General features: G+C 36.3%; 1 protein-coding gene across 1 annotated transcript in view; it reads left to right on the plus strand.

The window, feature by feature from the left end:
* The window catches only part of Col25a1 (collagen type XXV alpha 1 chain), a 435,459-nt gene that overhangs the window by 270,055 nt on the left and 144,403 nt on the right, over positions 1 to 21,001 (plus strand). The window contains exons 6-7 of the mRNA XM_076864066.2: positions 20,720 to 20,746; positions 20,887 to 20,913. Coding sequence (XP_076720181.1) covers positions 20,720 to 20,746; positions 20,887 to 20,913 — 54 coding nt within the window. The remainder of the gene's footprint in view (positions 1 to 20,719; positions 20,747 to 20,886; positions 20,914 to 21,001) is intronic.

Consider the following 21,001-nt stretch of genomic DNA (forward strand, 5'->3'; position numbering starts at 1 on the left):
GAGAAGTAAATGGCAGTGGATGCTGTTACGGTTGTAGCATAGAGCTGATAGGAAAGGAGAGCTTAGGGAAGACAGGTGAGTGTCAGCATTTACCTGGTGGGGGGAGTGGGGAGAAGGTTCCTGACATGGAAAACAAAATAATGAAAGGATATTAGAAAGGAAGGAGAAAAGCAATTCTAGCATCTAGGGTTAAGGTAAAAAAATAAATAATTAATAAAGAGGCAGGACGTGAATGGAGAGGATGTTGCTGTGACGTTACTGAATCAAGGGACACTAAATTTTTGGAGGGGGAAGACGACGCAATAGAGTAAATAATGTCACAGTGACTTGAAAAACATGAGTGAAAAGAGGAAAAATAAGTGACAACAGAGGACAAGTAAGGCAGAAAGAAGGGAAGGAAATTAGAAAAAAGACAGATGAGTGTTTGAGTATTTCGCATTGTCTCTAGTTTCAAATACAATCTATTGAAATGAAAGTAGCCCTGATATTTGTTCAGTAACTCATATTAACATAATTAAATTCAATCACTCAACAAGTATTTATTTAACCCCTACTAAGGCACAGGAAGACAGAAATTATGGTGAATAAAACAGATTCAGCTTCTGTTCTTACAGTGACTCTGTTTTATTTTTATTTTGAAAAATTGTATATTTTAATTTAAATAAATTTAATTGAATGTATTGAAGGTGGACAGTGATGGCTTCAAATACATTTACATCAATGATGGTTACAACAAAAGAATTATCATCCACCTCTACCCATGCTAGACAATGTTACCTCCTCATAAGTGGTTCATCTACTCAAAAAGTTTGTAACTTTTTGCCAAAATCTCCCCATTTCTGCCACCCATAGTCCTAACTATGTTTCTATGAATTCAGCTTCTTTTAAATTTGACATATGAGTGAGATCATATAGTATTTTTCTTTCTGACTCTGGTTTACTTCACTTTGAAGAATGTCCTCCAGGTTAATCTATGTTATCAAAACTGGCGGGATTTCCTTCTCATAGCTAATAATATTCTGTTGTCATTATGTATATGTACACACACACACACACACATATATATATGTGTGTGTGTGTGTGTGTGTACCTCCATTCATCCATCAATGGACACTTATCCTGATTCTATACGTTGACTATTATGGATAGATTTCACATAGATGTGATATTAGGAAGTATTTGTCTTTCTGTGCCTGGCTCATTTAATATAATATCCTCCAGGTTCATCCATATTTTTGCCAATGGCAGGATTTATTCTTTTATGTGGCAGAATATTATTCCTTTGTGTATATATACACCATATTTTTCTTACTCATCTGAGAAAGGAAAATGAACATTTAGGTTGATTCCATATTGTGGGTGCTGTGAAAAGTACTTCAGTAATCATGGGCTTACAGAGATCTCTTTAATATGCTGATTTCATTTCCTTTGAATATATTCCTAGAAGTGAGATTGCTGAATCAAATAGTGATTCTGTTTTTAATTTTTTGAGGTACTTGTATGCTGTTTTCCATAATGACGGTGATTCTTCACTTTCCTACCAAAAATGTGCAGGGCTCTATTTTCTCCATATTCTCACCAACATTTATATCTTGCTTTTTGGAAAATAGCCATTTTAAGAGATGTGAGATTATATCTCTTTAGATATGATTTGCATTTCCCTGATAGTGTGCTAAGCATGTTTACATGTCCTGTTGGCCATTTGCATGTCTAATTTAGAAAAAAAAATTCATATCTCTTGTGATAGTTAGATAGCTTAATACTATTGGTCAATAAAGTGTGGAAGTTCTCAAATCTCCAGACCTATTACTTCCAAGGAAGGCTTTAACCTCAACTGCATTTCTGCACTGCATCTGCATATCTGAGTAATCCTCAGGCTCAATCTGGACTTTAAAAATGAAACTTTTAAGGAGGTCTTTTGTCTGTATGCAGGTGACTCAGGATCAGTAACTTGTTCTAAGCATAGTCCTGGTATCATGTCTTAGTTTTAATAATTGGATTTCTGTCCAGATCCAAGTAACTCTGTTCTGATACTGAGATACCCTCTAACTCCCCAACCCTATATGCCCTTTCTACCTTACACTGTTCATTCCAGGTCCTCCTTTTCCTTTCCTCTTTCCAACTAAGAGAGAGAGTCATAGTTCTATGCAGCCATGCTAATGGTGGATTGAATGAAGTGAGCTCACTTACTACTTGCCAGGATTCTGGATTTCCATTTCTTTTGGCCCCAACTTCCCCATTTCCATTCCTCACACTGTGAAGACATGCCTGTTACCTGGCCATTTTTGCTGCAATAAATAAGAAAAGCAGAGAAAAATAAATATTTGGCATTTTCCTGCCTCTATTGTGGAGGCATTGAGAGTTGGAATGGAGTATTCTATCAACCTTGTCCTGTGTATCTTGGCCAGGTAACATTTTCTGCTATGGTTCTGATTATGTCACTCTTATGATCCCCTGAAGCTTTGAGTCTCAATATGTTTACCACTTAGACTAGAATCTAGTTCCTTACCTGACATTCACATCCTCTGACTTGGTTGGTTTTCCAGACTTATCTTCCATTAACTTTTCAATAATGCTCTTTCTAGACTGCATGTGTCACCCAAATGAAATGAAAACATTTAATTTTTTCTCATCAAAAACATTTTTTTTTGCCTTTTCTCATAAACAGCTTCCCTTTTAACCCTCGGTTTTCACGTGTCCATACGTGATCACCTTGCATAGTTAAATGCTGCTGCTTTAACAAGATGTCTTTACTCTCCCTTACCCAAATGTGACTTCTGCTTTTTTCTGGATTCCCACATCACTTTATCTGTTCATCCTTTTATAATATTATACACTTGAAGAAAAGGGGCATAGGTGTTCAAGTCAGACAGATCATAAGTCAAATCCTAGCTCTACCACTTGCAAGCACTGCCATCTTGGGCGGATTCCTCAGTCACTCTGAGGGCCATTTTCCCCATCTGTAAAGCAGAGATAATACTATCTTAACTCAACAGATGGCGAGAGGATTAAAATAATATGCTATATGTAAAATGTCTAATGTAGTGCCTCGAACATGGCAAGCACTCAGTAAATATTAATACCCTTTCTCCCTCTTCCTCTTTCAGTTGTATCAGAGTTATTTATAAACATCTTTTTTTTCCACTTTCCTAACAGCTTTTATGATCTTCAGGGGCAAGATCTATTCTCCACAACATCTAACTTAGTTATTTGCACATAACAACAGTTCAGCAAATAGAAGAGCAAAAGGAAACAGAAGCTGGGGGAAAGAGAAAATGATCAATTTTTTTTTGTACTTTATCTAAATGCCTCAGCCAGTAACATCGTGTCATAAATAATGACATGCAAAACAAGTCTTTGAGGTTTTTGAGGGCTGGGACTTTACTCAACATTTATCAGTTTCAATATCTTGATTCCATATGGCTTGTAGACTTTAGATACCTTTGTTTTCTTTAATTGTAGGAGTTTATTTATATTGATATCTTACCTTTGGGGAAAATAAACAGCACTAACCCAGGGTCATACTTCTGATATTTTATTTCATAACAATTTATTTGTGAGGTTCAAGAGTTGGCTTTGATTTTTAACAAGCAAATCTTAGAGAAAGTAGTTTATAGTGATTGTGTATTGAGTAGTTTATAGTATTTAAGTAGTTTATAGTGATTGTGGCATAATACACAATTAATATTTTCTCACTAATAAATCATTACAATAATAGAAAATGTAGAAGCTAGTTGTTTTTTTTAAATGTTCACAGAATTCCATCATACACTTTTCTCAAAAATGCATTTTCCGTGGTCCATATAATCCTATCTGTACCTTCAATAGAGGATATAAAGTAGTGGGATCATTGTCTTATATGGGGTACCCTTCTATATCAAGACTTTTTTTCTTTTTTTTTTTTTGTATAAAGTTTTTACAGTTACTAAGCCCTCTTGTAACTCTGACTTGGAGTTGCATGTGAACACGGAGGAGCTATGATTCCCTTAGGAATTTGGAGCACTGAAGTGGTGTGTGTTGTAATTCTGTATTACCCAGTGAGAAAGAAATGTAAGAGAAAACCACAAGCAAATACCATCAGACAACTGCACATGGAGGCGTGTGGCTTCCATTTGTGTTTTCTCAGATACACTTGAAAAGAAGTAGAAGATGTCACATTGCCTTTTCACCCAAATCCCTTTTGTTTCTTTCTTTTTTTCTGATATTGTCATTGCCATTTCACAATATTTTGCTAAAATTTACAAAATCCAAGCTGTGTATGCCTTGTAAGGAATTGTTCCTGGATAAAGTATTATATTTTGGGGGTAGTATTTAAGTTTCTATTCATATGTTTTAAATTATATACTAAGCTCCTTCTAACCTAACACTTTAGCAATTCCCATATTTCATGTTTGTGTTCCCATCTAGCCTTTTCCAGATTCGCATAGTCTGACTTGGGGGCAGAGGGAGGACATACACATTCTTTGAGAAATATGTGCATGCGTGTGCACACATGTGGGGAGAAAGTCTTGATTTTACTCAGCTGACAATTGAACTGTCATATTAAGCTGGTAATGGAGCCCATATTGAATAAATCATGCTAAACTTGCAAAATATTATCATCCCCCATACATTTTATCTATATTTTATATGACAAAGATGGTAATAATACAAATATTAATGCTTTACTAGTTTTTTGATATTTTTAAGTACATGGTTAATATGATATGAAAGCCTCCATTGTATTCCAGATGATTTATAGTATTAAGAATGCACATAATATAACAGCTTGTTTATCTTACTAGAATCCACATTATGTTTTTACATTATCATTTGTGTATTTAAATGGTATAATATTATCTAAAATTTAATTTAGTTTACAATTTTATCCCACTGAAATTGAAGAATTTCTATCCCCAATGTTATGCCATATTCTCTAGCAAATACATTCCTCTTAATAACATCTGAATTAAGGTGAACAACATGTAGAATTTTGTGAATAATTAAGTTAATCCATACTTACCTGTATGGAAGCTGTTACTCCCCAAACCACTCAGTTTTGTATCTCATTTTCTTTATGCAATGTTAATACGTAGAAAACACATGATAAATTTGTGCGTGTGTATGTGTGAGTGGTGCTGCAGATTGAACCCAGGGTGTCACACATGCTAGGCAAACACCCTTCCACTGAACTATACCCCCAGTCCCACAATAATTTTTTGTTACAAAAATAAATATATATGCATTTACTAATTTGTATTTAATGATAATTTATGTGCATATGATTAAATGGCTGAACTAACTGAGGATATATTTTTTAATTTTAAAAAGTTTTAGTGCATTAGAGCTACACATAGTAGTGAGGTTCATTCTGACACACTCATAAAATGCATATAGCCTCCATTTCACTTACTCCATTTTCTTCCCTCTCTCTGATCCCTTTCCTATATTCTATTGGTCTTCCTTCTATTTATTTATTTTAATTGATGCAATATAGTTATATATAAAATTGGAATCCACTGTGGTATATTCACACCTAGTATAATTTGGTCAATTTGATTCCCTAGTTCTTCCCATTTCCTTCCCCCTGTTCCCCTACTTCTATTCTACTGATCTTCCTTCTACTTTTGTGAGATCCCCTTTTTTTAATTCCTTTTTTCTCTTTAGTTCCACATGTGAGAAAAAAATTCAGCCCCTGACTATCTGAATCTGGCTTATTTTACTTAGCATGACATTCTCTAATTCTATCCATTTCAGCATATGCCATGATTTTATTCTTCTTTATATAAATGGAATAAAACTGCATTGTGTATGTATATTACATTTTCTTTATCCATTATCTATTGATGAGGACCTAGGTTGTTTTCATAACTTGGCCATTGTGAATTGAGCTGCTATAAACATTGGTATGCATATATCACTATAGTATGCTTATTATAGTTCTTTTGGATAAATAAGGAGTAGGAAAGCTGGATTGTGTGGTGGTTCCATTCCCAGTCTTTTGAGGAATCTCTAGGCTGTTTTCTGAAGTGTTTGTACTAATTTGCAGTCCCATCAGCCATATATAAGGGTACCTTTTAGCCCACATCCTTGCCAGCATTATCATTATTTGTATTCTCAATTATTGGCATCTAACTAGGGTAAGATGCAATATCAGTCTACTCTTGATTTGCATCTCCCTGATTGCTATGGATGTTGAACATTTTTTTATGTACTTGCTGACTATTTATATTTCCTCTTTTGAGAAATGTTTCTTTATATTTTTGGCCTATCTATTGAGTGAGTGAGGTTTTCTGGTGTTAAAGTTTTTTTTTTTTCAGTTCTTTATGTATTCTGATTATTAATCCCTGTTGGAAGAGTAGCTAGCAAAGAATTTCCCTCAGTCTTTAGACTCTCTCTTCGCAGTCTCATTTCCTTTGCTGTGCAGAGGCTTTTTAATTTAATGCTGTCCCATTTTCTGATTCTTAGTTTTATTTCAAGAGCATTAAGAGTCTTATTAAGGAAGTCAGTGACTGCATCAATGTTTTGGTGTGTTACTTTTATATTTTCTTCTAGCAATTTTGCTGTTTCTGGTCTAATTCCTAGGTCTTTGATTTATTTTTAGTTGCAGGATGAGAGATGGGGATTTAGTTTTACTCTCTATGTATGGTTATCCAGTTTTCCCAGCACCATTTGCTCAAAAGACTGTCTTTTCTCCAGTGTATATTTTTGGCACCTTTCCTTAAGGATCAGGTGACTATTTATGTGGATTTGCATCTGTGTCTTCTATTCTATTCCATTTATCTTTGTTTCTGTTTTTATGCCAATACCATGCAGTTTTTGTTATTATAGCTCTCCCTGTTGGAAGAGTAGCTAGCAAAGAATTTCCCTCAGTGTTTAGACTCTCTCTTCGCAGTCTCATTTCCTTTGCTGTGCAGAGGCTTTTTAATTTAATGCTGTCCCATTTTCTAATTCTTAGTTTTATTTCAAGAGCATTAAGAGTCTTATTAAGGAAGTTAGTGACTTTTTAAATTATAGTGTAATTTAAGATCAGGTATTGTGATACTCCAAGCCTTGCTCCTGTTACTCAGGATTAGAAGTCTGTCTATCTATCTATCTATCTATCTATCTATCTATCTATTTATTTATTTATTTATTTTGTTCTTTTTAGATATACATGACAGTAGAGTATATTTTGACTTATACATACATGGAGTATAACTTCCCGTTCTTGTGGTTGTACATGATGTGGAGTTACGCTGGTTGTGTATTCATAATGAACATAGGAAAGTTGTGTCTAATCCATTCTACTGTCTTTCCTATTAGCATTCCCCCTTCCTTTCTTTTTCCTTTGTCTAATCCAGTGAACTAGAAGTCTATTTTAAGGTAGCATGTGACACACACACATGGAATTGAGGGTGTGGGCTCTGGATGTAGACTCCTGGGTTTAAATTCTCTCTACCACTTACAACTTAGATGAGTTGGGGCAGGTTATCTAACTTTTATTCTTCAGTTTTTCAATGTAAAATGAGGATGATTGGTTTCACTTGATACCTAACTTAATGAAGCACTTAAATCAGCGTTGTTAAAGCCTATTTGTGTATAAACACTCACATATGTACTTCTCTCATGAATACTCACTGAAACAGTCATAACATATTAATCTTATAATTGTTCAAAATATTTGATGTTTTAGATAAATAATTCAATCTGAAAGTTAGGAAATTCATGAAAAGTGATTATCACTGTTGGATATGGTTAAGAGTATAGGACCTTCTGTAAAACGAACAGTTATGTACACATTTGTGTGACTGATTCTTCTTTTTTTTTTTTTTAAACTTTTTAGATGTCAATGGACCTTTATTTTACTCATTTATTTATATGTGGTGCTGAGAATCAAAGCTAGTGCCTCACTGCCTCACACATGCTAGGCAAATGCTCTACCCCTGAGCCACAACCCTAGCCCATGACTCTTCTTTCTTTTTAATATTTATTTTTTAGTTGTAGTTGGACACAACACCTTTATTTTATTTATTTTTTTTTATGTGGTGCTGAGGATCGAACCCAGGGCCTCGCCTGTGCTAGGCGAGTGCTCTACCGCTGAGCCACAACCCCAGCCCCATGACTCTTCTTAATGATAGTGTTTTAATTCAAAATTAAATAATGTAATTCTCCTTAATCATAGCATTTTAATTCAAATAATTTTAGTGACAGAGTTTAAATTCAAAATTTTGTTCTTTATTGAAATAAAATCAATGTACTTTGAGCCATCTCAGACTTTTAAAAGGCCTTCTTTTTGTTGGACACATTTAAACCTAGTTAACATAAAGAATAAGACTTTCCTCCCTCTGTAAGTGAAATTTATGGCTTCAGGTATTTTTCCCTCTATCCAAATGACCAGTATATTTGCATATTTTTGCTAATTATTTAAGATCTTAAGTCATGTAGAAATCTACTTTAATAATTTACATTTAGAAAGAAATTCTTTTTATAGAAAAACATGGAATTGAGTGTAATTCAAAGATGATACATCCTCAATTGACATACTCAAATAAATATTGGTTATCATTTTACTTAGAATAGAGGCACCTTTCTTGAAGCATCATACCTGGCAACATGAGTTATGGAGAATTTTAGAAAAAGCACAGTAGGGTTTTGAGTTTTTGAAAGAAATATTATACTTGCCATAAACTCACCGCCACTCCTGCCATTTAACATTTGTGTAAGTTGTGCACAGTACAAGGGGGCTCAGCCAAGGGCAGGGTACTCTCTAAAATCACTTCATGCTCTACTTGCCAAGTCATGAACCTTGGCCTGGGGCTACCACCATCCAGAGGAAAATCCTCCTTATCTAATTAATACAAAGCCTCAATCTGGGCCAGTAGAGCCCTGAAGAAAGTGTATGCAATTTCATAAGAGAACTAGCCGGTCTTAATGGTGGACATTGTGATCTAAGATGAGAACAAGCTATCTGGGAGAAGATGTAGGGTGGACACAAGTAGAGTCCTGGAGAGAAGCCACAGCTGGGAATAGAGTAGGCAAGTAGTAGCTGAAAGTGTGGAAGTGAAGGTAGAGGGGAAAGAAAAGCTAGGGGTGAGATTAGTTATGAAGTGCAGAAAGGAAGAGGACTGAGGAAGGAGACCAAGAAAGCACCATCAGATGGAAGCCCCGAGGAAAGCATTGCCAAAGAAGCTAAGGAAGGCACCCAGGCTTGTGGAATACTGTCACTGGGTTTGCAAGTTGGAGGTCATTTAGTCATTTCAGTAGCATTGTGTTTTTTTAAAAAAAGCAGCATTGATGTGATTTTAGGAGTGACTATGTATTGAATGAGGAGAAGATTGAAAAATAGAACATTCTTTCTCAAAGTCTGGAGTCACAGGAAAAAGGAAGACAGGAGCCAAAACTATCTGCCTAAGTTTATGAGAATTTTTTTTTCCTATTGAACTCATTGAATTGTGTTTATTTCACCCCCCGAAGACAGTGCAAGATTGATTGATTGATTGATGGATGGATTTGTAATGGGAATTGAACCCAGGGGTGCTGTACCATTGAGCCATATCTCCAGTCCTTTTTATTTTTTATTTTGAGACAGGGTCTGGCTGAGTTGCCCAGGCTGGCCTTGAACTTGCTATCCTCCTGCCTCAGCCTCCTAAGTGGCTGGGATCACTGGCATGCACTACTGTGCCCTTTTGCTATTAGTCTTACTTCTTCTGAACTAGTGTCATGAGTCAACAGATGAGAAATCATAGTGATCCCCAAAGATAGAATTTCTAGCTGAATTCTCATGTATTCACTAGCAGTCCTTAGAAGTGAGTTGAACACACAGGTGTCTGTCACTTTTTGATTGCCAACAGGCTGTTAAGAGAATACTAATTTTGGCCCTGGTGAGTAACAGTTGCAGGAAACCTGTTAATGTATTTATTAAATATTTACCATGTAGAAGGAATGAAACTACACATTAGAATTAAAGCAGATGTGAAAGGAAGTAACTTTTACAGAAAACCCTGGTCTTTTAATTGCTTCCTGCAGCTCCCATTGGAGGTATTTATCTTCACTCCATCTTACAGATGAAGAAACTGAGGCTTCAAGCATTTAGATGACCTGCCAGAGGTCATGTGCTAGTACATATAAAACTCCAAGGTCAGTGTTTTTCTTCCCCAGCAAAGAGGATAGACTGTCCTTCTCCTGCCCAGGAGGTAGTATTTTAGGGTGAACAAACCTTCCTTCCAGCAGGGTGAGCCAACTTTCATGAAAGAGGATCTTGTGCTTCAGGAGTTGAAACACAGGAAAGGGTATAACCAAAGGAGGACGAGGTGATACTAAGGAAAATGAGATCTCCAAGGTGGACCAGTGACTGACTATCACCAAAGTGGGGTAGGTCCGGGAGAGGAGACTTTACTGAAAGGACAGAAATTTCCTTCAGAAACTCAAAAAGTGTCCTGTTTATTTTGACTCTAAGTAGCACCATAGTTGAGCTGCCAGGTAAGAGGTGTTATGAAAGATGGGCTCTAATCATTCCAAACAATATGATCATTTTTGATGTTTATTTGACAGAAAATGGCAGGAGCAAAGGTCACTCTGGGAACAGCAGGTATTCAAGGCTGGCTGGAGGAGAGGAGAAATAAGGCAAAAAGGAAAATTAACTGCAGGTTATAAAGGAATTGGACACAGGCACAATCACTCTTGATTTGGTAGGAATCAGAGGACCTTTTTAAATGAATTAAATGAATTAAACTACTTATGGAAAATTTTCAAACACACTCAAAAAGAAAACGGTATTGTAAACTGACCTGGACCCATCCATCACCTGTCACTCTGCTTTAAGAAATACAAATTCTAATCTTATTTCACACTTCCTTTTCACTTGTTTATTTTGTTTTGTTTTTGTGCTGGAGATTGTATCCAGACCCTCATGCATGCTAAGCACACACTCTTATCATTTTTTTTTATTGGTGTATTTTAACATCATCGACAGTCTTAGTAAAATTAACAATAATTCCGTAATATCATCATACCCAGTCTGAATTCAAGTTCCCCCCATTTGTCCACAAAATGTCTTTGAACAAATGCTTTGTTTGAATCAACACCCAAAGCCTACACTGAGCCCTTAATTATTAAAATCCTTCAGTCTCTGGTATTCTATAGTAGTTTCCCTTTTTAAAAAATTTTTCTAGGACATTTGTCGTGTGTGTGTGTGTGTGTGTGTGTGTGTGTGTGTGTGTGTTTCTCGTATTCTCTATTGGTCTAATTATTTCCTCATGGTGTTGTTTAACTCATTCCCCTATTTTCTGTATTTTTTCTAAACTACAGGTTACATTCAGAGGTTTTATTAAGTCTGCTCCAATTTTTAGGAAACATGTTATAAAGGCACAGTCTACTTACTAGTTTACATCAGGAAGCACATACTGTTTGATCAGTTAGTTGATTCAGTCAGCAGTGCTGCCAAATGGCTTTTACACCCATTCAGGATTGTTGCCCATGGCTGCTTCTTCTCGGTGGGTTTTCAAATGGGCCCCTGAAATTTTTTGAGCTGAGGAATGATATGTTCAGAAATGTGCTTTAGAAAAAAAAAAAAAAATGTTCTCACTGTGTTGGTCTCACTGTGTTACCTAGACTGGCCCCAAACTCCTGAGCTTAAATGATCCTCCCACCTCAGCCTTCCAAATAGCTGCCACTATGGGTATGTGCCACCAGGCCCAGTGAGAAAACCAAGCTTCATCAAAGCATGTAGGGTGGAGTAGAGTCAGGAAACGTCAAGAAGGGCTTGTGGACGAGGATGCTGGCAGCCAACATGGGCTGATGGGGATAGATTCAAGGGATTTTATGGGAAATAAAACTTACAGGACTTGACTTAGATTAAATTTGCTGAATCAAATGTGAAACTGAGCTTTTAGGCTGGGAGGAGTGGTTGTGTGTTTAACAAAAGTGGGAAAGTCTGTAATCATGGTCGTCTTGCAGCAGAAATGGAGAACTTTGATTTGAGAAGGTTGAATTTGAGCTAATAGTGGTCTATCTCGGCTTTGACATCTGGTGAGTAGTTGAAAATACAGGACTGTAGTTCAAAAAAGTGTTGAGGACATAAGTCAAGTTGAAGCCTGGGGGTGTATTTGATAGCTAACGAAGGGAAGTTGAGTGAAAAGAAAAAAGTTGAGGCACAAATTATAGCAATCAGAACATTTATGGGTTTTGTCAGCCCTTTCTCCCAAAGCTCCAGTTTATTTGGCTTAGCCCAGGATCGATCCTTTCCAGGTCCTACAGGACTAGAGAAGCAGTTTCCCTTCCATATCTCAGCTTTCCTTTCCTGATGGAGAGCAGTGCCCCTGGGAGCAGTATGTATTTTGCCTCATATTCCTTTATTTCTCCCAAAACCAGACTATAAAAATAGGATTTCTCTGCTCCCTCTTCATTCTTCCCACAAATCTAATTTCTTTTCTTTCTCTAACCTATTTGTTATATTGGGAAGGTGGTGGAATTGCTAGGAGAGAAGATAGTACATTTAAAGGAGGGAATGGTGCTCTTGTCTTTGAGAGTCAGTGAATGTGTTGGGAGATTCTGGGGGGAAGTCAAAGGGAATGGTCATGTTGTTTTGAGGAAAAGGACAAGTAGGGCCAAGTTGGGGAGCAGACAAGCAGGTGGGTAGGTGCAGTGTTATGTTCACTCCACAGAGAGAGACAGGAGGAAAATAATGAAGAATCCAAACATGAAGGGTGTGGTTGTTGTCGAAGCTTCTAGTAAGAGCATCTGATCATCTTAGCCACCAGCCAAAATTAGGAAGATCCAATGTACATTGGAAGTTTGAGAAGCATATCCATGTTCTGAGATTCAGATTCTCTTAAACTCACCTGACAGGTGTAAGGGATTTTTTTCACTCCTTCTGAATATCTCCTTAGGCTTTAAAGGACATCTTGCCTTCGTCCTTGTGTTCTGCACAACTGCATTTCACAAAATGCATACTGCTCAATAAGATATTAGAAATGAAGCAAAAAAAAAAATCAAATTGACCTTCCAATCATCTTAACCTTTGACAGAAGCCTGGGCAAAATTATGTTGGACTGGTGTATTAGGAAACATGTTGAAATAGATTATAAATTAAACCTAAGGTTTAATGATGGATGTATCTCTGAATACATTTGAATCATATCGAGACATAAGAGTGTTGCGGATAGCTTACACCATTAGCTGTAAAATCACAGGGGCTACTATGGCCACATAGAGAGTAAGATGATACTTTCTTTCCACAAAAGGAATGTTTAGAATTCCAAGTCTTTCACCATGGAGTTCATTTTGTTTGACCTCTTAAAAAATAAGTATAAAAAATTCAAAGTTAATCAAAGAATATTTTTGCAATCTCTTAAAACATTTAGAGCAAATAATGATGCTAGGAAGAATAGACCCTTTAGTTTTGATTGGCAGGAGAAGCGATGTGACTGTATTTAATTTGTATTGTGTTAGAAAAGAAAGCCAGAGTGAGTGTCCCTGATCCCCACTGTTTTATAAGCCCTTCACTCTATAACATCAGTCTTACTTTTCAGAGTTCTTTTTTAATGTTTGGATTTTCTAAATTTTCTTCTAGTGCTAGGCCCACTAATTGCTTCCTTGTGGCAGCTGCTTATGATTTAAGATTGACCATGGCCACATATAGTCCCTCATTCAGGGTGCAAGCGGACATCACAAAAGACCTTTGAGTTACTGTTTTACTCCAGAAAATGTCCAGAAAATAATAGCTATAAAAATTAGTTTTCTAGTAAGTAAAGCTGTTTTTGATATTCTAAATTTTGCTTTATATCTACCCCCTTCTGCTTGGTCACTTTTAATCTTCAATGTAAAATGAAAAGTGTAAAGTCTGAAGCTATAAATCTGTTTATAGCTATAATTCCCTTCCCCGGCTTAGCAGAGTTTGACACTATAATAAACAGCTCTTCTGCAGCAACATCGAATCTGGTTCTTCTATTATTCTTTATATGTTTCTGCTTTGAACAGCAGAAAGTTTTACTGCGTTCTTTCTGTTTCGATTCAGCAAGAATTAATTGAGCACCTACTTTAAGGTAGAAGTAACTAGGTGTTTCTAGGACTTGAAGTTCAGTCTTGTTTTAATCATTAAAGTAATGTGGTGAAAACTACAATGAAGTTTTTGTTTTGTTTTCTTTGGCAATGATTCCTGAACAAAGGAGGTAAACTATATTAAACTTGCATAGTCTCCAAATGTTTTCAGCCATCCACTCGGGACATATTCCAGGACTCCTTTGGATTTAAGGACATCAGTATGTTTACTCTCTTCATCCTTAGATCATTGTATTTTTCAAATAAAACACTAAATTTTCAATCATTAATACTATTTGCAGTATAGTTTTCTGCACATTCAGATACCTGTTAAAAATTAGGGTCTCAAATTCAATTTCTTTATATGATTTGAGTGCACATCTCGTTACACCACTGGCCAAGTCAATAACAGATCTAAGGAGTAGGCAGAAGTCTTACAATCAGTAGAATTAATTCTTATATTTTAGTTGTGCAAGAGAAAAACTGGATATTCCATGTTTTCTTCCTCCCTGGGACACTGTGAATATTTATAAAATGATGTTTGCAAGAGTGCCTGAGCCCTTCAGAAAGAAGACCAACATCAGACCACCTATGTTCTCAGAGAACTGCTGGGGTGGGAGACCCTGTTTTATTACTTTTTGAAAGAATAGGAAAAATATTCTTTTAAAATATGGGAATTTTATAGTCTGTTTGGAAATGCAATAAAGATGTCCTCTTTGCAGAAATTAAGGAAGAATAGTGGCTTCAGAGTGGTGGTGGCACATCGCTGTGATGTATCATCTGTGCACCTCTTACTTGGTAGTGATGACAGACAGTTCTCTATCTCTGTGTCTCCCTCTCCCCCTCCCTCCCTCCCTCCCTCCCTTTCTCTCTCTCTCTCTCTCTCTCTCTCTCTCTCTCTCTCTCTCTCTCTCTCCTATTTTCAATTAGACTATCTGAAGCTACCAACACTCTGGATTTGAAATACAACCCTAAACACAGATATTAAACTTGATATGATTCATTTAGCTCTTGTACTGCTGCATTGGTCTAGATTGAACCGACTTAGGCCAATGCTCTTCTGCAAGTTCACAGAACTGTAACTGTTCCAATGAGCAGGATCTACTCAAACCATGTTGATCTGCCAGTGGCCACCCTGTCCAATCAGTTAGGTGGTCTCATTGGTCCTGCCTCAGAAATGTCTTCCAAATCTAGAACTTGCCATGTGTCCTCACTACCATAACTTAATTCAGACCTTTACCATCTCTCTCCTGGACTAAAGTGACAACTTCCTAGGGAACCCTAACACTCCCAGCTCTGAGTGCCACAAAGCAAAGCAGGCTTCATGTCATCTCATCTCCTCTTGTTAAATTGAAGACAGAATCTGACCCAGACACCTGGGTGTAGTTGATCAGCCTTTCTCTCTTCCACTATACCCTATCTCCAGTCCCCACTCCACTTCTGTTCCTACTGTCCCAACCTATTTGTCTTTCTCTGATAACAGGGTATCCCTCTCACCCTTAGATACACCTTCCCATCTGTCTGAGCACTCCTCCCAGGCTCCCTTAACTCTGGACAACATCACAGTAGCACCTTTCAACTCCAGCTTCTCCATTCTCCCACAACACGGTGTTTATCCCATAGACTAAGACTTGACTTACATGTCCCTCCTCCAGGTTCCTGTATGATAGCCATAAATGCTTAGAGAATCTGACTTGCTTGTCCTCATAATTCTACTGTAATGAAAAGATTAACCAGGAAAAAAAATTTGTTAGATTTCTAGCCCAGAAAAATAAACTTATCTACGCTTTTCTGGGCTAGAAATCATAACCTCACTTCTATCCCATCCGCCCTGGCTGCCAAGAATTCCTAGGATTTGCTCCTATTCTCTTTTTTTCTAGCTTTAGCAGAACTAGCAGAATTTGATTTTGTTTTCATGATTGTTATCTTAAAAATTAGTCCCTCTTTACTTTTTCCAGTTGAAAATAAGTAAAATTTAACAAATTTAAAAAAAAAAGAAAAGAAGTAAAATTTATGGTTCTAATGAATAAAAGACCATTTTGGGGGATGCCCAAACCATATGAATCTCTCTCTCTGCCAGTTGCATTTCAGTTTCTGTAATGTAGATTAAAATCCAATATTTTCCTGAGTGTTATTCATTGTACTTCTTTATGCTTTTAGTTTAGTTTTCTCATTTAATTGAAATAGACAATAGAGAATGGAAAAATAGCGAAAACCTTAGTTGTTGGGCAATAAATAGATTTGGGAGACTAGAATCAATATAGGCCAAGACCTACATCAACAACTTGGAACAAACAGAAAGGTACTCTATAATTGCTGAATTTAAAGTCGTTTGAACAAGAGGTACTTTGAAATTTGCCTCCAAAATTTATAAAGAGTGTGTCAGTAAACCAGTTAACTGAGTGCCACATTGTTAACACTAACAATGCTCTAAAAGAAATGTTCCAACTACTATCAACACTAATAAATATGAACGTTACTAGTACCTTTTAGAATTTATGTAATGAGACCTAAATGCATAAATCTCTTTAGAAAAATCATTTCCAATCTTTTATTTATTAAAGTGTGCTTTAATAGATCTTTTATAGATCAAATTCCAACATTCTAGAGAATTCGAGAAAGTGGGGAATCCCAAAAGAAACCTGATATAAATCTGTGACTCACAGCCTAGTTAGTTACGATACTAATTTTGCCTTATTTCCTTTTCATTGATCTCAACTTTGTTTTAGCAATAGTTAACCATCCAGTCATTGACATTGTTACCCAAACAACAAATACATCTGCTAAGTATTAGATTGATAATCTTGGTGTTGTTGGAAACAACAAAATGCCATTTACTGATACACTGTAAATCAATTAGAGTTATTAATTTGTATTGGTCTCTATCCTTTAATAAATAGTAATGAGGTTTTTTTTTAAATTAAAGACAAAGCAAAATCCAAATCATGATCCAACTAAAGTAAATAATCAAAGAATTCTCTCTTTTTTAAAAATTTGTAATGTTTTGGCTTAGAAAACAACCACATCTCCCAAATTTTGAAATGCTGTTTACAAAGGTGGCCCACTCTGGTCTTCAGATTAAACCCAGGTTTCAGTGAAGAAATTAACTCAGAAAGAAAAGTGGGATTTCAGTCAGAACAGAAGAAAACACCTGCTGTTAATCCCACACACAAGTGGGGGCTGAGTGTCCCAAGCAGCCACCACAGCTGTGAGTGGAGGTTGACCTCAGCTTGGCTTCTGTCTTGAGCTGGCAGGTGTCAGGACGCCATGCTGTCTGCTCAGAAACACCCGCCCTTGAAGCAGCAGTATTTATTGCTCAGTTTTGAGTGCAAGATTTCATGTGTTCATGAATTAAGCGTCCTTGCTCCAGGCACTCCAGCTCCAGAGCACTAGTTGATACATGAGGCTTTGGTCTTGGTCTTTGGACTTTGAGAAAAGGAGTTGCTTCTGTTCCCTACTGTAAAAAAAAAAAAAAAAAAAAAAAATTACAGAAAAACCTTGACTTTGAACATGCCATAGAATCTCACAGAGTGTCTTTGGAAGGCTTGGCCTCTGAAATCTTATTAGCGAAAAGCAGGCAAGGGAAGAGGGGAGAAACCTGGGTAAAAGACTATATTAAAAGCTGACCTTAAAGTTGCTGAACTTAACTAGGAGTCATTTTTCCTGAAGGCCAGTAAATTGTGCTAAACCAGTTAGTTTTTTGAGGACAGGGACAGACCACATCTTTCTAAATCAGCCTCTCCCACCAGATGCTCTACCAGTACTCAGAACATTGGTGAACTCTTTATAGACATCAAACAGATGTATGTAAAAGTCAAAATAGAGTTCAATGACATGCAATTTAAATCAAGACTAGAGTCTTCATTCTATTGCATAAATGTAATGGTAGGAATCCCCTCACTATTCTTTTCCTTTAATCTACCAAAAATATAATTCGACTTGAACAGAATTAATGAACATTTGTATGTGTTAAAATTACCAAATAAATTCCTTAGTTTTACAGACAGTAGGTAGACTATCATTTTTACTTACAACTTGATTTATTGAAAATATTAATAAGGATATTAAAATTTACTGAAAACATTAAGAAAAATAATTTTCTCTTTTAAGAAAGAGAAAATTTTTTTTCCATTTTTTCAGTGATAAAATAATTTGCAGATAAGAGGGAAAGGTTTTTATGTTTTTCCCCCCATGGTTTTTTTAATTGGTGCATTATGTTTGTACATAATGGTGGGATTTGTTGTTATATACTCATACATGCATGCAATAATGACCAATATCAGTCCCTAGCACTGCCCGCCTCCCTCCCCTCTACCACTCCCAGGTCCCTTTCCTCTACTGATCTGAGTGAAAGGTTTCTATCAAGGTCATCCCATGGTCCAGCTTTCTGTCACCCTCCGGCTCTCCTTGTTTTCTCTCATTTAGACTCTTGAGGTCTTGGGACCAATGTCCATGGCAGTGGGGAATGTGCAGTTGGGAGGCATTTCAGAAGGCACAATGCTGAGGGCCGGTACCAGATACCTGACATGACTCTGAGAATGCAGTTCTAGATCTGTGTTCAAGAGCTTTAGTATCAAAACCCCAGCATTTGAAGTCATGAAGACTGGATTAGAAGCCTGACAGACTCACAAGAGGCCTAACATAGATAAGATTTGAGTTTCATTTGGGACGTTTATGAAAGGATTATCATAATAAGTTCTGCCTTGCATTGTGGGAAAGATTAAGCAATAACAGGTGAAAGTTCTTTGTCAATGTAAAATAAACAAAATATGAGACCTGATCTGTTACTCTTAATTTTATGATAACCTCTCAGCTCTAGCTAGGGTAGTTCCTCTGTGACTGGCTCTTAGCAAAAGAAAGTATTTAGGTGGAATATTGCTATGAGCCCACCTGCAGAGGAACAGCAGGGGAAACTTAAGATAGGGGTTAGTAACCTTGACTTTACTTCCTATCTGAGCTTGACTTTGTCTCCCAATCCTACAAAAAACAGCTGAGAGATTAAAGGTGACTTAGAAATGCTCCAGTTCCTTAGGTTGGGCTGAACCACAAAACATGACTTCATATTTAAGAACTGTAGAAGACAGCATCATTAATACCTCTAGAATGAGTATTTCCCATTAGTGCTTTTGTTCAAAGGCAGAGAAAATCTCAAAGTGCCTAAAGAATAGACAGCTGCCCACCAAAGAAGAAATTTCTGAAATGAGACATGCATGTATGGTCGCCTGATTTATGACAAAGGTAACCTAGTACCACAATGGGGAAAAGATGCCTTTTCCTTACATGGTGTTTGGTTAATTTGATATCCACTTAGAGAAAAAAGCATCCTGACTTTATCGCCTATCCTTACAAAATCAGTTCCCAATGAGTTCAAATCCAAATATGGAAGATAAAATAATGAACCTTTTGGTTTTTAGACTACATATAGAAGAATCTCTTCTTGATATTGGAGTAGGCAAAGATTTGTTATGTGAAATAAAAAAAACCACAACTATAAAGAGAAAAAAATGTTACACTGAGTTTATTTAAAATTCATTTAAAAAACACCTTAAGAAAATATAAAGGCAGTACACAGAATTGGAAAATATGTTTGCATTAACATAGCTGATGAATGACTCATTCAGAGTATGTAAAGAGCTCTACTGTATATCCCTACCCATCTATATACAAATGCATGGCATATAATATGTAATATATAATGAACTATAGCAAAGCAGTAGAACAATTCAATAGAACAAGAGAAAAAGATGTGGATAGTTTATAAAAGAGGATGTAAAATGGCCAATAAATGTATAAAAAGGGGTTCAACTTATTGAACACAGAATAAATACAAATTTTTAAAAAACATGAAATTATTACACCCCCATCAGAACATATAATGTGAAAAAGATAGAAAATACCAAGTATTGATGATGATGTGGAACAACTGAAGCTCTCATACATTGCAGATGAGGGTGTACATTGTAGAAGCCACTTGGGAAAGCTATTTGACAGGACCTACTAAAATTAAACACGTATTCTCCTAATACCAAACAATTCCACTCCGAGCTATATACCCAACAGAAACGAATACAACTTTTTACCAAAAGACTTGTATGAGGCTGTTTGTTGTAGGACTATTTGTAATAGCCCAGAGCCTCTAAAAACCTTCTGGAAACAAATGGGCATCAACAGGAGGATGAATGAATGAATTATGCTATATTCATACAGTGGAATATTAGAAAGCACTAACAGCCATCTACAACTATGCACAAAATTATAAGTAAACTGCATACACTTTGATCAAAAACAAGCAGACACTTACTGTGTGATTTCATTTATATAAAGTTGTCAGTGGTCAGAATAGCAGTTAACAAGTGGTGGAAGGTAATGACAAGGACATGTGACAACCAGAGCTTCTGACTTGCTGATAGTGTTGTTTCTTTAACTGAGATCTCCTTGCATAGGTGTGTTCAGTTTGTGAAAATCCATTCAACATACCACATTCTGATTACAAAACATAGCTGCATGAATGTCTACATACACACACATATTGCCATTTTCATATTCCAATTATAATACAATTATAGTTCAGAAACCAAAATTTATTGAGAAATGTCATTGACATCTGTATCTTCATGCCCTTTGTATATATCTTCTACTGACCTGATGGATCTATTCAAGCTGCAATTGTTTTTTCTAAATTACACTTTTTTTCTCTCTTCTCTGTTTTTTTTTTTTTCAGGGCCCCCCTGGTCCAAAAGGTGATAAGGTAAGAAAATTCATGACAAAAACTAATTTAGTGGAAATCCATATTGGCATGACCCTGTACTGTGTTATATTTTGACCTTTTTAAGAAGTATCACATATGGATTTTGGCTAACGCTGTCATCTTATCTTCCAATTATACAGGGAGAACAGGGTGATCAGGGACCTCGGGTAAGTTGTACTTTTCCTATTCTGGGCAGAAAATTAGTTTCCTGCTCCAAACTTAATGAAAGTACCCCACTGTCATAACTGCCCCCTT

The sequence above is a fragment of the Callospermophilus lateralis genome, chromosome 8, assembly GCF_048772815.1.
Source record: "Callospermophilus lateralis isolate mCalLat2 chromosome 8, mCalLat2.hap1, whole genome shotgun sequence".
In the NCBI taxonomy this organism is placed as follows: domain Eukaryota; kingdom Metazoa; phylum Chordata; class Mammalia; order Rodentia; family Sciuridae; genus Callospermophilus; species Callospermophilus lateralis.